Here is a 17756-nt window from a genome sequence, read left to right as displayed (position 1 = left end):
TACTGCAATGTAATATACATTTTGGATACTCAAGTGTATATTAGAAGGATGAATTGATCTTTCTAAGTAGATATCTCTTAATTTCCTATGCAAAGTATACTAATATACACACATTAGCAGTATATTTACTTCTCTTTGTATGAGTATTAGCTACTTTTGTTTTTTCTCATGTCCCTGTATGCTAACTTGTGTTAGTCATTATTATAAATTATTTGTTTTGTGGTATTCATCTCATACTAGGCAATTCCTCCTTAGCATTCCACAGTACTGTCTGTGAGTCAGTGGGTATCAGTTTTCACTTAAGAATAGGAATTGAGTCTAGTTGATTGAGAAATCAGTGATACTTCATAGGGGTCTGTGAAAGCAGCCGGCTTTATCAGCTCAGGCGGCATCTTCTGCAGCGGCCACGTATCCACCCAGAATGCTGGCGCATATGATTTCTGACTTCCTTTGCTGTCAGCAGACCTTCTTTGTCTATAGTTGTACCAAAACTGATGGATCATTTCTTTGAACGGTCTTGTGGTCAGAGTGTAGAGAATTGGGTTCAAAGCACTGTTGATAGGCAGAATAAAAATCACTACCCAAGAGGTTATGGTATCTGGAAGAGAAAAATGAAATAGTCTGAGTGTTCAGATGTTTACAAGGTAGAGACACCTTTCCCGTAGCTTTTGTTCTCAACCCCGCTTTGAGTCTTTTTTCCTGATGCCATGATTAAATATCAAGTCTCCACTGTTTCTAGGATAGCTTTGCAGAGTGCCTGTGTTTGAGAGGAGTGCTGGTGTTGCAAGCCAACAACTTTCTTTGCTAAGAGGCTTTTCCTGAATACATCAGCTGAAAGCATTCAACTAAGTGAAAATATTTTCCACAAAGTAATGACAATATTAATATGATTCTACTTTAGGAAAAACCATAGTGTTTACTATTTAATATTTAAGTCACACCTTTTCAAATGTTTCAATTAGTGAATGGTATATACAGTATTTCTCAGAATATGTAGTCTTATCTCTAATATATTTTCTTTTGGCTATTTGCTTGATTTTTTTTTTTTTTTTTGGTGGTATTGGAGATGGAACCCTTCTACCTCCGGGCTACACTCCCCAACCTATTTTTTATATTTTTATTTGGAAACAGGGTCTCTTAAGCCAGCAAGGCTGGCTTCGAACCTGCACAATCCTCCTGTCTCTGCCTCCCAAGCGCAGGGATTATAAGCGTATGCCACCATGCCCGGCTATTTGCTTGATTTTGAAAATCGGTGTGCAGTCTCACTCACATGTGTGAGGAGGCCGGGAGGGGAGGGGGCGGGGGGCAGAGGGAAACACGCCAAGTGAAGCATGCACGTGTTACTTTGGCTCTCACTATGATGTGTGATTATGATGTGCCAACAAAATATAAGAATAAAATTACATTCCAGGAAAAAACAGGTATGCATGTCCAGATTTTTTTTTTTTTTTTTTTTTTTTTTTTTTTAGTATGTATGGTAGTAGGGATTGAATGCAGAGGAGTTTTACCTCTGAGTTATATTTCCAGCCCTTTTAAAATTTTTTATGCCTTATTTTGAAACAGAGTCTGGCTAAATTGCTGAGGCTAGCCTTGAACCTGTGCTCCTCTTAATCTCAGCGTCCCATGTACTGGAATTACAGGCGCGTGCCACTGTGTTCTAAACCAAATATGTTTAGACTTCTAACCAAATATTCATTTTGACAAAAACATCTCTGGATAAACTCATCTTAAAAATCATGTTAGGGCAGGGTATGGTGGCACATGCTTGTAATCCCAGCATTTGGGAAGCTGAGACAGGAGGATCATGGTTCAAGGACAGCCTCAGCTACTTAGTGAGGTGTTCTGCAATTTATGAGACCCTACTTCAAAATAAAGAATAAAAAATAGGGCAGGGCATATAGCTTGGGGGTATAATGCCCCTGAGTTCCATCTTCAGTACTGCAAAAAAAAAATAATAATAATTTTAGGGGCTGAGGATGTACCTCAGAGATAGGTTGCTTGCCTAGCATGTATGAGGGCCTGAGTTTGATCCTCAGCGATTCAGGCAAAAGAAAAAAAAAATCACATTAGTATTTAAGATTTAGTATATAAGATACGATCACCATCATCCAATAGGTTAAAGAATTTTTTTGTGTGTAGTACTTGGGAATTTAACCCAGGGGCATTCTACCTCTGAGCTATACACCACACCCAGTTCTATTTTAACCATTTTGAAGTGTACAGTCCAGTAGCATTAAGAACATTCACATTGTTGTACAAACAACAATCACCACAGTCCATTTCTAGAACTCTACTAACTTCCTAAACTGAAAGTATACCTAATAAGCAATGATTTTCCCCGGGCGTGGTGGTACATGCTTATAATCCCAGTACTTGGGAGGCTGAGACAGGACGATTGCAGGTTCACGGCCAGCCTCAGCTACTTAGTGAGGCCCTCTGCAACTTAGTGAGACCCTATTTCATGATAAAAGGATAAAAATAGGGCTGGGAATGTAGCTTGGAGGTAAAATATAAAATCCCCTGGGTTCCATCCCTGGTACCACACACACACACACACAAAAAAAAAAAAAAAAAAAAGAAAGAAAAAGAAAAAGAAAAGAAATGTACCTGGTATTTCTACCTGAAGCAGGGAAAGAAATTTCAGTATAAAAATGGGTATCCAGCATAATGCATCAGTAAATACTATGAAGAAAAACCGCTTGGCCAGGACCATTTCTTTCTTAACTTGATTTCGTATTTCCGTTGCTGTTATAGTGCTTTGATGAACACTGTAAAACATGCCTCCATAGGAAAAGACGATGATGATAAACGCTGCCAAGTTAATACCTGTTTGGGACATAAGGAATAATAACATATGAACATTCTTTCAAATCAAATAAGTATACTATCCCCTTAGGTACGTTGTTTTAGCATTCACACCCTCTAATACAAAGTTTCTTACCAAGAAAGATCACCACTGAATAAATCTGGGCTCCAATACTTTCTACATCTTCTGAATGAAGAGGGAAACATACGCCATTGGTGCCATAGTAGTTTTTGAAAAATTCCTTATTGCTTAGTGGAATGAAAGCCACTATAAACCCAGCAATCCAGATGAGGATAAGAACTGTGATTGTTCTGCATTTTCTAGGTCTTAAACACCTAAAAGGGTACACGATGCAGATGTATTTTTCCAGTGTCATAAATGTTAGAAGTAAAACGGATACTTCAGTGGACAGAATGGCCAAAAATCCCATAAGCTGACAGTGAATACTTTCCATCCACAGCTGTGCGTGCTTATTGTATTCTCCACGGAACTTGAGGTCCAAAGCTCCGATCACAAATAAATATATTCCCATTAGGCAATCGGCACCTACAGGGGTCAGAAAAGTTCATAAACATAGAGAAATAAATAGACATAATGGAATTACCAATAAGCAGGTGTGTGTGTGTGTGTGTGTGTGTGTGTGTGTGTGTGTGTGTGTGTTGTTTTGTACTGGAGATGGAACCCAAGAGCTGTCTACTTGTGAACTAAACTCCCAGTCAAATTTTCTTTTTTTATTTGGAAACAAGGTCTCACTAAGTTGCTGAAGGTTTTGCTAAGTTGCTGAGGCTGGCCTTGAACCAGCGATCCTCCAGTCTTAGCCTCCCAAGCACTAGTATTACAGATATGTGCCACCAGGCCCCCCTCCCCTGCAGCAATAATATTTTTAATATTAGAAAAAATAGCCCAATTTCTTCTATTTGGGGAAGAGGTAATTTTCCTTCTAAGAATTCATGCGCCCACGGAAGCGGACCCTGTTGTCAACTTGCTCTGGGAGCCACTCACAGCACCCGCTATACTTATTCATATACACGTTCCTCTGTTTTCCTTTAAACGCACATCTGTAATAGTAACTATCTTGTCTGTTTCGTCTCTTCTAGTCACTGACTAGAATTTTAGAATAGTGACTAAAACCCACTTGTGTTGAGCGTACAGTTAGGAATCTCGATGGGGATGACATTATTTGGTTTAGCTCTTCCACTGAAACCCGCCCTGCTCAACAAGCTACGGCTATCACCCAGAAGCCCAGAGAAAGTAATTCAAAAGTTTCTGTGATGGACTGAATTCTGAAGTCTGGAACTTTAGATATGAATGATTATGAAGTGCTTTGCAGTCAGTATAGTTTTTGATGGCTTAAATTACTTACCAGAGCTGGCCCAGGCATCACTGTCTTTCCAGTTTTATATCTTTCTCTGTTTCTTTTTTAGGTTCTCTCTTCTCCACTATTTGATCTCAGTGTGCGTACTACTGGGTATTTGCCTGCCTGCCTGCCTGCCTGCCTTCCTTCCTTCCTTCCTTCCTTCCTTCCTTCCTTCCTTCCTTCCTTCCTTACTTACTTATTTTGGTGGTACTGGGGTTCCTGGAAGCCCTTCTACCTCCGGGCTACACTCCCAGACCTATTTTTTATATCTTTATTTGGAAACAGGGTCCTCCTGTCTCCGCCTCCCAAGCGCGGGGATTACAAGCGTGCGCCACCACGCCCGGCCTTCTTTTTTGCTTTCTAAGCAAACATCACATATCAGAAACTGACTGAGTGTTTTTGACCGTGCAAACATTCTGCACAAAGTCCCTAAGATCGTCACTACATAAGTCACAAGACCGACTCTAATTCTTGAACAATGAAGTTACAGGCTAGCCTTCATTAGGGAAACTGGACTTAACTCAAAACTTATTAACTAATAAAACAAAGTAGTAGAAAACATTTTCTGAGTTCTCTCATTTAGCTTGCAATAAAAAAACAAGTAGTTGGTACTTATTAGACTTTGAATGAGGCTGGGGAGCACATGTGGCAACACCAGAGGTGAACACTGTGTAGACTGACGCTTGCCTTGCTTGAGGGACTACAGATAAGTACTCTGCTATGCGCCCTGGACATCTGGAGGGCTGGCTTCTTGCTTATTATTCTTTGTAATCCTCAACCTCATACTTCACAATCACATTTCAAAAACTTTAAAAGAAAATTAATATTACCTAAAAACATCTTATTTACTTGTTTCAAGTTATTAATAGAAAAGATTCTAGTAGCTCAGAGACCAAAAATATAATCAGCTGATAAGTCAGTATCTATGAGCTGGACATACAAACAAAAAAAGGAATGAACGCTCGATGTAAAATGTGACCACGGAAAGTTACCATTTCATTTGTAGTAAAAGATTTTAGATGTTTTAACAAAAGTTGCCTTCAGAGCTATCATATGAGAGAAAACTAGTAAACGAGAGCCTCATTAATTACAAGGTGATTGGATTTTCTTATTTTAAAAACTTAATTTCTTTCTTATCACCAATTCTCTGTGTGTGTGTATCATGCACACACATGATACTGGGGATTGAACTCAGGGTTCTACCCCCAGCCCTATTTAAAAAATATATTTTTTGAACCCAAGTACTGGAATTACGGGCATGCACCGCCATGCCTGCCTTGAAGTAACTCTATTTTTATTGTAGAAAATGTGAAAATAACATATAAGGAAAAAAAAAGAGAGAGAGAGAGAGAAAAAAAAAAGTTAAGATCCCATAATCCTACCACTCACAGAACTTATTTTCTAATACTAAATGCTTTTGTGTGCTTCAAAACTCTAGTTCTGCTTCAACCAGGACATACTCACAGCAGAGAGAAATGATTGACACGGCATGCAGCTTGTTCTCAGAGCGGATGTAAGGTCTCATACAGATGACAAAAAGGTTTCCAAAGCAAGTAACTGCAGATACGACCCAGACAAACACTCTCTGAATGACGCTTGCCAAGAGATTCTCAAGAGATGAGATTCCATCCGTGTTTGGTTTACAGCTGCGAACATGTGGTGCATAGCCACAGTACTGGAATTTCTTAAAATATCTGGTGTACAAAGAGAAGATAAAATAAGAACTTAAATTTAATTCACTTCACCACATGCTAATATTTATTCTTGGTACTATCTTGGTAGACAGAAAATGTCTTAATATGACATTCAGAACAGTGTAAAGCATTAAGGACTCTGAAGTTTTAAGCTTAAATTCTCTTTAACTTGATTTCACTGTAAAAGAATGTGTGAGTGAAAGGCGCAAACAGGAATAATGAATATACAAGTCTATACAGGTGTTAGACATGTCTTAGAATAGAAGTGAGTTGTTAGCTTGTGACCAAGAAAATGAATATCCAATGAAAGTTGAATAGGTTTTCAGAGTTGGGTATAAGCAGATGCACTGTTACATAGCTCCCATGGCCGTTGTACTGAGCTTGCCTTTTTTTGTTGGTGTTCTTGTGGTACTTGGGCTTGAATCCAGGGACATTCTACCTCTGAGCTACACTTCTAGCTCTATGTTATTTTTTATTTTGAAACAGGGTCTCACTAAGTTGCTGAGGGTCCAAGTTTCAGAGGCTAGCCTTGAACCTGAGATCCTTTGGCCTTAGCCTCTCAGGTACTGGGATTACAGGCACGTATCACCATGCCCAGCTTGATCTTGCCTTTTAACCCTCAGGGGAAAATAGAGTTCTTTCTCAACTGTGTTTCCATGATTTTCCCTGTTATTGAAGTGTATTGTGGTATCTGAAACTACTTACTGATATGAGTATCTCTCACTAAATTTTGGATCATAATAAAGGGTTCAATGACTTTGTTGAGTGAATTCTTTCCTTAGTAGAGAGGCTTCATTGCTTGATAAAAATATCACCTTGACAATCAATAATTACTGTTGTGTTACTAACAACATGAATACCATTTATTGAGCATTCCCTAGACATCAGGAATACATTCTCAAACTCCATGGGTAGGTGTTAGCATCGCCATAGAATGAGAGGACTCTTCAATGGAGGCAAATTATTTGCTAGGGAAATTATTTTCTTTCCTTCTCCTTCTCTTTCATATATATATATATATATATATATATATATATATATATATATATATTTCCCATATTCCCCCCCCCCCCAGTATTAAGTATGGGACCCAGGGGTATCTTAGCCTACAAGCTACACTCCCAGCCCTATTTTTTATTCTTTATTTTGAAATAGTTTCTCATTAAGTTGCAGAAGGCCTCACTAAACTGAAGCTGTCTGAAAACTGTGATCCTCCTGTCTGAGCCTCCCAAGTACTGGGATTACAAGCATGTGACACCACACCTGCCTTGGAGATTTTTTAGTGATTGTAGGATTGGCATTCAGTGCCAAACATCAATAATAATAAAAAAATAGTAAATGTTGGTGAGTATGTGGGGAATAAAGGAACACTTATACATTGTTGATGGGATTGTAAATTAGTACAACCATTAAGGAGGCCAGTAAGGAAGTTCCTTGAAAGAGTAGGAATGGAATCACTGTATGACCCAGCTGTGGTGTCTTTCCAAAAAGAAGAAGAAGAAAAAAAAAGTCAGAATGTTACAGTGACACCTACAAACCCACGTTCACAGCAGCACAATTCACAGTATTCAAGTGATGGAAGCAACCTGGGTGTCTCAACAGTTGAACGGACAAAGAAAATATGCTATGTACACAAATGGACTTTTACTCAGCCACGAAGAAGAACAACATTGTCATTCGCAGGAAAATGGATGGAACTGGAGAAAATCATGCTAATGAGATCAGCTGGATTCTGAAAACCAAGAGCCACACACTGTCTCTCACATGTGGAAGTTAGAAAGAAAAGAGGAAAGCAAAGAAACCTTGAAAAGGACGAGAGGCCAGGAGATAGGATTGGGGGAAGGAGGGGAGGGGACAGCGAGGTTTGGGGAAGGAAATGGACCAAATAATATTACGAGCACATATGAATGTATCACTGTAAATCTCACAATTACGTATGAGGCGGGAAGAGATGGCGGTGGGGAGAGATGTGGGGAGAGAAACAAACCAAGTGATGTCGTGTTCACGTATGAACGTATCACTACGAATCTCACTAAGCTGCACAATTACAATGCACAAAAGATTAATTTTAAAAACATTAGAATTCAGATTAGATCTATTTGCTTCTAAAGCCATGTGCCTGGCAAAGCAAAAGATCTGTATAGTATTAAAAAAAACTACAGTAAGAGCTGGGTGTGTGGCACACACCTGTGATCCCAGTACTCGGGAGACTGAGTCAGGAGGATCACAGATTCATGGCCAGCCTTAGCAACTTACGTATAAGACTCTCAGCAACTGAGGGAAAACCCTATTTCAAAAAAATTTAAGAAGGGCTGGCTGGAGGTGTGACTCGGAGGGAGAGTGCCTCTGGGTTCAGCCACCATGTAACAAACCAAGTGATGTCGTGTTCACGTATGAACGTATCACTACGAATCTCACTAAGCTGTAGAATTACAATGCACAAAATAATTTAAAAACATTAGAATTCAGATTAGATCTATTTGCTTCTAAAGCCATGTGTCTGGCAAAGCAAATGATCTTAATAGTATTAAAAAAAAACTACAGTAAGAGCTGGATGTGTGGCACACACCTGTGATCCCAGGTAACACACGCACACGCATACACACACACACACACACACACACTGTGGTAATAAAAGGTAAACACTTGATTATTACACTTTATTTTAATTCGGGTTCGGTGTCAGTGGCTCCTATTTCCATCCTCTTCTATCTATTCCTCTGTGGACTGCAGTGGAGAGGCGAGCCCAGAATAGGCAGGTGCTCTAAGCAAGATCATCTCTGGGAACTCTGATTCCTGTCGATGACATGCGCGGGCTCCAGCGGTGCCTGGAGGAGACACTGCCCTGCTCAAATCTGTCCCTTTAGTTGTTTCTTAGTGTTGTGAGCTATGCTATTTTCTTTTAATAAACTCAGTTTTGCTTAATTTAGTCAGTTTTATGTTATGTGCAGTCATGGGATCTTTTATAAACATTCTCTCTAAGGAATTATAGAAAACGAAAACTGTCCTGTGTTAGACTTCAGACATAAGCCAGATTACCAGTTCGATGGTGGCTGACAAGACACTTCTAAATTATTGAGAATTAATGATCATGGGATGAAGTTCATTCCAAATCTTGCTATAAAATGACATTCAGTTAAAAACATTTCTAAAGCATTCACCAGGCTCACTGTTTGAATAAATTTTCCCATTTTATTCATTCGTACTTGCTTCAATCCTGCCCTGACACCAGGCATGATTTTCACTGAGAAAGAGTTCTCCTTACCTTCCCTCATCTAAAAGAAGTATTCATTTTTAATTACTTTATATTGCTTCTATACATTCCTACACATTCCTGGTAGCATTCATACCCTGTGTACCAATGGCTAACTCCCTAGAAACATGAGTTTCTGAGTGACATCAGAGCTGAGCGCTTCTTACAAGACTGTCTGAATCCCCTGTACTTATATTCTCTTAAACTAAGAAAGTCTCCTATAAACTGGAACACTAGAAATTGTCTACTAGTGTCAAAGTTTTACGAGTTAATTATTGCTGGGTGTGGTAGCACAGGTCTGTAATGGAGGCTGAGACAGGAGGATCTCAGATTTGAGACCAGCCTCAGCTATTTAGCAAAACTCTCTGCTTGTTGTTGAAGCCATTCCCTAAAACCTATGGAGACTCTTTAAAAATAGGACTTGGGGTGTCGTTCAGAGGTAGAATTCCTCTAGGTTCCATCTCCAGCACTCCCCCACCCACCACAAAGAGTTCATCATTGTTGAGACATAACTGAGTTCCTTTGGCTTCAACAACAAGCATTGATTTCTCACAGTTCTGGAAGCTGGGAAGTCCAAGGTCAAGGTGGCAGCAAATTCAGAGCCTGGTGGGGAACCCGTGTCCTGGGTCACTGGCGGCCATTCTCTCGCTGTGTCCTCGTGTGGCAGAAGGGCAAGGGAGGCCTCAAGTCTCTTGTTAGGGGCACACATCCTATTCGTGATGTGGCTAGCATAATGTAATCACCCCAAAAGCTCCACCGCTTAATATGACACTGGGGTTAAGATTTCAACATAGGAATTTTTGGGGTGACATAGGTATTCAGTATATAGCAGGTAAATTAGTAGAAAATATTAATAGATTTGATGCACTGAAGATGGATGTATTATCACAATACTTGTGGGAACATGAAGATTAAAATCAAGCGAAAGAATAAGAAAAACATCAACTTACATGTGAGAGAGATTCCGAAGCGGTCTAAACATCCTTTGTTGGACATTTGAGATTTCAATTCCTTCTAAGCTGCTAAAAGTGACAGATAATCAAAAGAATATATGTTAAAGGTAGCATAATAAAATGAGTTTTTGTGAGGGACAATTTAATAAAATGCCTTAGTAAACACTCAATAGGCATGATCTCCTCAGCCTATCCCGGGCACTGTCCTAACTTCTTCTGATTGTGTTAGTTACAGATCTATAATCCTCCTACTTGATTTTTTTTGGCATTTACAGAGTATGCTTTGTGCATACTCTCTTCTCAATAAGTGAGCAAGAATTAGCTCCTGGACAATATTACAAACGCTTTAGAGTTTTGCATCATTAAAATTTTTATATTTTTTTGTGGCACTGGGGATTGAACCTAGGGGCATTCTACCTCTGAGCTACATCCCCACCCCTATTTATTTTTATTTGGAAATAGGGTCTGCCTAGGTTGACGAGAGTCTCACTACTTGCCGAGACTGTCCTCAAACCTGTGATCTGCCTGTCTCAGCCTCCCAAGTGCTGGGATTACAGGCATGTGCCACCACTCCTGGATTTATAATTTTTGTAATAATTTTAAAGTAACATTTTTCTTTATGAAATGCCTTTTTATTGAGAGCTGATCTTTTTAGGGCAATTCTTAGATGCTAACAAGATTTTTGTCTTTTTGGTTTGGTGTAAGTCATGACATCAGGTAGAGTACCCCACTGAGGTAGGGATGGGTGCCTATGATACATTCTTTTTTTTTTTTTGATACATTCTTAAATACACAGGACTAAAGGAGCAATGAACATGTGCAAGTGCCTTCAGAGAATCAAAGAAAACAGGATAATATAATCTCTTGGTGACTAGTGGAAAAATATAAAATGATTCATCATTACTTAATCTTTACTTTTATTAACATGTAACAAAACAATAGCTGTTTTCATTGAGCACGTTTATTTATTTTTGTGGGGCTTAGTCAAAATCCTGGAAATAAAGTTTAAAAGGAGGCTCTTAAACATTTATTACTAGTATTGAGATAACAATTTCATCATAAAATTATCCCCATATGGATATACTTACAGAGACTTGAGCTTGACAAGATAATCAAATTGATTTGCTTGAATTTTCTGGATTGGGTTATAGGAAATATTTCTGTTTTTGTAAAAAAAAAAAAAGGCAGCAATAGGTCATTTCTAAAAATTGCTAAGTAAAATTCCAAACTACATTTATTGGCTTTGAGTTACTTTGAAACATTTACAAGAAAAGTATAGTACCACTCAAAGTAGATGAAAGGCTTAGGTAAAAGACCTGAAACCATAAAATTACTAGGAGAAAACATAAAAGGAAAGCTCCATGACACTGGTCTGGATAATGAGTTTTTTTTGATATGGTCCCAAAGCATTGGCGGTAGAAGCAAAAATAGACAAATGGGACTAAATGAAGCTAAACAATTTCAGAAAAGCCACGGAAAAAAAAAGTTAGCAGAGTGGAAAGAGCCTACAGAATGGGAGAATATATTTGCGAAGCGTATATCTGAGGAGGGTTAAAATCCAAAACATATAAGATACTTAATAGCAAGAAAACAAATAATCTGATTAAAGAATAGGCAAGGGACCTGAACATACATTTTTCAAAAGAAGACACACAGATGACCAAAAACTGTGTATGTGTGTGTACCTGTGTATAGATACAGATATGTGTGTGCATATGTTTGTATATATATTCTCAATATAACTAATCATTTGAGAAATACAAATTGAAATCACAATGAGATCTCACTTTACATCTGTTAGGATGGCTTTTATTAAAAATGATAAATATTGGTGAGGATGTGAAGAAAAGGGAACGCTTTTACACTGTTGATGGAATGTAAGTTAGTTCAATAATACGGAAAATAATCTGAGGTTCCTAAAAATAAAATTAGAGCTCTCATCATATGATTTGATTGATTAGCAAATCAATTTGAATCATATCTCTTATGATGCAGCGATCTTCCTACTGAGTTTATATCTAAGTAAATAGGAATCAGGACATTGACGAAACATCCACACTCCCATGTTCACTGCAGGGTTATTCCTAAAAGCCAAGATGTGGAATCAACCTACACGGCCATCAGCAGATGGCCAGATAGAGAGCACGTGACGCACACACACAACGCAGCACTGGTTGGCCTTAAGCAAGAAGGAAATCCTACTATCTGCAATAGCATGGGCGAACCTGGAGGACATCACCCTATGTGAAATAGATCAGGCACAGAACACACACAAAAATGCCACATGGTCACACTCGTATGCAGAATCTAAACGTGTTGAACTCATAGAAGTGGAGAGCAGGGTAGTGGTTTCCAGGGGTTGAGGGCAACAGCAGGCAAGGGGAGGGGGAACAGGAAGATGTCTCTGAGGGTCAGACAGGAAGAGCAAGTGTAAGAGGTCCACTGCACAGCATGGTGAAGATGGCTATTAACGGTGCACTGTATTCTGAAAGTTGCAGAGAGAAGATTTTGAATGTTCTCACAACAAAAAAGCATATGAGGCAATATAAATATATATATATATATATATATATATATATTAGTGAGCTAAATATAGCCATTTTATCTTGCATTTGTATTTCAAAACATCATGTCATACATGATAAATATGTACAATTTTTTGTGGTAGTAGAGATTGAACTCAGGGACATTCTACCTCTGAGCTACACCCTAGTCCTTTTTAGATTTTTTTCTTGAAACAGGGTCTCACTAAGTTGCTTGGGGCTGGCCTCGAACCTGTGATCCTCCTATCTCAGCCTCCCAAGTACTGGGATTACAGGCATATAATTATAATTTTTATTTAATTTTATTTCATTCTTTTGGGTACTGGGGTGGAACCCAGGGGCTTTTCTACCTCCGGGCTATACTTCCAAACCTATTTTATACTTTATTTGGAAATAGGGTCTCACTAAGTTGCTGAGAGCCTCACTCAGTAGCCAAGGTTGGCTTCGAACTTGTGTGATCCTCCTGTCTCAGCCTCCCAAGTACTGGGATTATGAGTGCGGCGTCACCACGCTTGGCTTAATTATAATTTTTAAAAGTCAAATTTAAAAAGCATACTAAATGCACTTGCTTCATATCATTGATCTGGCATTTGGGGAAATTGTGATGTTTACAGCCCACATAGAACAAAGCCTGGCATGAGCAGGCACCGTGTGAGTGTGAAGGAGATAGATCAGGAGACAGCGGGGCTCGGGAAGGAGGTTGCAGGAAAGGGCTCTCCTGGAGAAGTGGGAGCCACCCAGAGAGCCATAGCTATTCCACAGTTTGCCCACCATCCAATGCTGTTTAAATAAAACAAAAAGAATTTTATCGAATTAAAATTTGAATTAATGGAATCACATCCTTTCACAACAAAATTTATGTCATAGAGTGACATTGTACTAATACCTTCTGAGGTGTAACATGAAAAATAGGCTTTCCATTTTATGTAAATACTAGATTATAGCTAGGGACAAAGAGACCAAGTGTAAAACTACAGCTGAGTTTAAAGAATCCTTTCTCCCCTTCTGCCATACCTCCTACATAATGTCAAAAAAATTTTTTTCAGTATTGAGAATTGAACCCAGGTGCTTTCTACTTCTGAGCCATATACCCAGCACTATTTTATTCCTTATTTTGAAACAGGATATCACTAAGTTGTGAAGGGCCTCACAAGTTGCTGAGGCTGGCCGTAAACCTGTGACCTTCCTGTTTCAGCCTCCCAAGTACTGGGATTACAAGCCTGCACCACCACTTCTGGCTAAGAATCTTTTTGTAAAACAACTTGAAACAAAAATTATGGTTAAAAGTTGTTTCTCAGAGGAAGTTCTCATTTTAAGAAATTTATTCAAGATGAGACCATTAGTTACATGTGTAGATGGGGGCTGCTGGGGAACCATGGTTACAGAAAGAAGGGGAAAGAGGAAGAACAGTAAATAAAATGTCTTGTATGAAAGAAAAAAATGATCTCAGCAAACTAGGAATAGAGGAACCTTCACATAATAAAAGCCTCATGACTACTATGTTCATAGATAGGAAGACTTGATCCATATTAAAATTTATATGGAAATTCAAGTGATCCCAAATGGCTGACACACTTGAAAAAAGAATAAGAAAGTTAGAGAACGCACACTGATTTCCAAACTGACAGTAATTGAACAGTATGGTATTGACATAAAGACCGACATGTAGACCAATGGGGGCCGGGCGTGGTGGCGCACGCTTGTAATCCCCGCGCTTGGGAGGCAGACACAGGAAGATCACGCAGGTTCGAAGCCAGCCGTGCGCGCTGGCTTAGGAGACCCTGTTTCCAAATAAAAATATAAAATAGGCCTGGGAGTGTAGCCCGGAGGTAGAAGGGCTTCCAGGAACCCCAGTACCACCAAAAAAAAAAAAAAAAAAAAAAAAAAAAAAAAAAAAAGACCAACGGGATAGAATACAAAGTCCAGGAATAGACCCACATATGTACAGTCAATTAAATTTCTAAAACAGTGACAAGGTCATTCAACAGGGAGAGAGAAGTCTTTCCAAAAAATTGTGCTGGGAAAACTGAATATTCACATGCAGAAGAATGAAGTTAGACCTTTACCTTACCCTATGCACATAAGTGACCTCCAAGTGGATCAAAGATCTAAATGTAAAGCTATAAATATAAAACTCCCAGAAGAAACAGGGGGAAATCTTCACGACACTGGATTTGGCAATGATGTTTTGGATTACAACAAAAGAACATGTAACAAAACCACAAAACTTGACTATACTAAAATTAAGATCTTATACATCAAGGGAAACTATAACAGTGAAATTGTAACCCCTGTAGAGGGTTTGCCAATCATATATCTGAATCAGAACTAATATCCAAAAGGTAAAAAAAAAACTCCTAAAACCCAGTAATAACAAAAACACTTTAATCAAAAAGTGGGAAAAGAACGAGCAAATTTTTCTTCAAGAAGACATAACAATCATCAAGAAACATTTAAAAAGACACCCAACATCACAAGAAACAAAACATAAAAGAAACCAAATGTCCATTACCTGATGAATGGGCAGATACAACTGATGAATGTGGTGCACATACACCATAGAATATCGTCCAGCCTTAAAAAGGAAGGAACTTGGACCCATGCTACAGTACAAAGGAAACATGGGCAAAGTTGCAAAGTGGCAATTGCTGTGTGATTTCAATGATCTGAGGTGCTTCGACTAGTCAGATTCATGGAGAAAAAAAGCAGAATGGACTTTGTCAGAGGCTGGAGGAAAGGGATGGGAGTTAGTGTTTAGTAGTTAGAGTTGCAGTTTTGCAAGATGAAAAATTTCTGGAGGAGTCTGGTGAAGATAGTTGTAGAACTGGGTGAATGTAGTTAATGTCATTCAATTGTACACTTATAAATGGCTAATGTAAGCACAATTCAAAAATAATAAAACAAAGAAATGAAGTGGTGCAATGAAGATCAGCCTTACAATTGTGACAGCTCCTTCAGGTTCCTAAAGACCCGTGGTGGAAGATTTTCAATCTTATTACTTCCTAAATCCCTAGGGAAAAAACAAATGCAAACATGTTGTATTATTTTCTGAAGGCTTTCCTTATTGTTCAGAAATGTGTTGGGAAACCATTCTGTAACTTTTCAACAATGCCATCAGTGAATTTGTTCGTTTTTGGATGAGCTCAGGAGATATCTTACTAGCTAGAATAGTTGATTTATTATTATTATTAGTTTTTGTAGTGGTGGTGATCAAACCTAGGACTCTCGAATACTAGGCAAATGTTCTAGCACTGAGCTATACTCCTAGCCAGTGAGGAGTTGACTCGTGTGTGTGTGTGTGTGTGTGTGTGTGTTGTTAGCATTTGAACCCAGGGACATTATATCTCTGAGCTACACCCCTAACCCTATTTTGTTTTTTAGTTTGAAATAGTCTTGCTAAGCAGCAGAGGACCTCATTAAGTTGTCGAGGCCGGCTGCAAACCTGTGATCCTCCTCTCTCTCCTCCAGAGTCCTGGAATTACAAGCATATCCACCACGCCCAGCCTGTTGTTGACTTTGAAGCGAGCACATGGCAACGGGTCTGTCACAGTCCCTAGGTATCCGCCCTCATCAGTGCTGTTGCCTCCTGGCACAGTGTAGTCCAACTATCCTGCAAAGGGGGAGGGAGTTAGATAAAGGGCCAGCCCCTGGAAACCACTGCCTCTTGAAAAACATGCCATTTTTGTCCTTGTAAATCTGAATTTTCAGGCAACTTTTAATACCATAGGCAGAACTAATTATTGGTCTCGGTCACTCTCTCTCTAGCTTTTGTTGTTCTTTTTTTTTTTTTTTTTACTTCTGGACCTGAATAAGAACTGGTTCTGTACTAAGTTGTTTGTATTTCATGTTCACCATTATTTACTGATACTAGAATGCTAGGTTTTAGAGGAATTATCCACTGATAATTAGGTAGCAATTTCTAGATGGATAAAACAAGGAAAATAAAGATCACTTGATTAACTTAATTTTATTTTTTTATTTGGTATTCTACCTTCAAGTTACACCTCCAGCCCTATTTTTTAATTCTTTTATTTTGAAACAGAACTAAGTTGCAGAGGGCCTCACTAAGTAGCTGAGGCTGCCTGCAAACCGTGATCCTCCTGTCTCAGCCTCCTAAATGCTGGGATTACAAGTATGCACCACCACGCCCAGCTCAACTAACTTGTATTTTAATGACTAGATAGTGCCTTTAGATCACCTAGATGATCTCTTCCTGGTATTGAAAGCAATTTCCTTTTGCTGCTGATATGGCTCAACTGCCATATACCAGGAAGATTTAGAACAGGGCCTTGGTCCTAATTTATATCGATATTTTCTTGCAGATTTTGTGAATGACTGGTAGTGCATACTAAAAATATGTTTCAAGCTAATCATTACAGAGAAATGGTTGGCTTTGGATGGCTTGCTTGGTGGTGCCTGGAGACAGAATGCAGGCTTGATCTCTGATAAGTCTCCTGCCCAGGTATAAGTGCCACGCCTGCCTCAGCACTTGGCGAGGTGTCTAGCTATTATGTTCATAATATTCTAGTTATATTCTATATGTTTAATAAGTCACTGATCTCCCCAGATAATTGTCAAAATATGTAGCTCTGTTCACATTCCAGATTCTTTCCGGAAAATTGATATTAAAAAAAAAACAAGCAATTATCCTCAGGGTGTGCACTTCACATCTATTTTCTTGTTGACAACCAACTAACTACCAAGGGCTTGGACCCTAAGCCTTTGGTTCATCATAGGCTTGTTTTAATGTCCTTAGGAATTATGATACTAGTATTTTAAAAAGTAACAGTATAAAATAACTGTTTTTAACTTACCTTTCTCTTCCATTACTTATTACAGGGATCTTATTTATTTTTATTATTTATTATAAGGCCATCACTTATATGAATAAACCCATTTATTTTAGGGGTATTATCCATTACTTATTATAGGGATATTATCGACAGCAGTATAGTTTACTTATGAATCCAATATTATTATTTAGTTTCAGAATCATCAAAGTGATATGTTTTAATCTAATGGTTACTGGATCTTCAACCTTTAGAAAACTTAAGGTCAAATTTTCTGTCCCCTTTGAAGCAGTAAAACATAGTGTGTGAGATGTATTTTATTTATTAGTTTTACCCTGGCTTTATTTTTCTCCATTGCCA

General features: G+C 38.6%; 1 protein-coding gene across 4 annotated transcripts in view; it reads right to left on the bottom strand.

The window, feature by feature from the left end:
* Positions 1 to 299: 299 nt before the first annotated feature.
* The window catches only part of RXFP1 (relaxin family peptide receptor 1), a gene marked incomplete at both ends in the record, with an annotated part of 125292 nt that continues 107835 nt past the window's right edge, over positions 300 to 17756 (bottom strand). For 3 of the 4 annotated variants that reach the window (XM_080697728.1, XM_080697729.1, XM_080697730.1), the window contains 7 exons: positions 300 to 598; positions 2608 to 2826; positions 2942 to 3352; positions 5628 to 5857; positions 10061 to 10132; positions 11152 to 11223; positions 15545 to 15616. In XM_080697728.1, the coding sequence (XP_080553854.1) occupies positions 300 to 598; positions 2608 to 2826; positions 2942 to 3352; positions 5628 to 5857; positions 10061 to 10132; positions 11152 to 11223; positions 15545 to 15616 (1375 nt within the window). The remainder of the gene's footprint in view (positions 599 to 2607; positions 2827 to 2941; positions 3353 to 5627; positions 5858 to 10060; positions 10133 to 11151; positions 11224 to 15544; positions 15617 to 17756) is intronic. The other variant, XM_080697731.1, reaches the window with a different exon arrangement.

Source organism: Muscardinus avellanarius (genome assembly GCF_963383645.1).
Source record: "Muscardinus avellanarius genome assembly, chromosome: 6".
NCBI lineage: Eukaryota > Metazoa > Chordata > Mammalia > Rodentia > Gliridae > Muscardinus > Muscardinus avellanarius.
The sequence above is the reverse complement of the archived record's forward strand: the minus strand, read 5'-3'. Positions and strand labels throughout refer to the sequence as shown.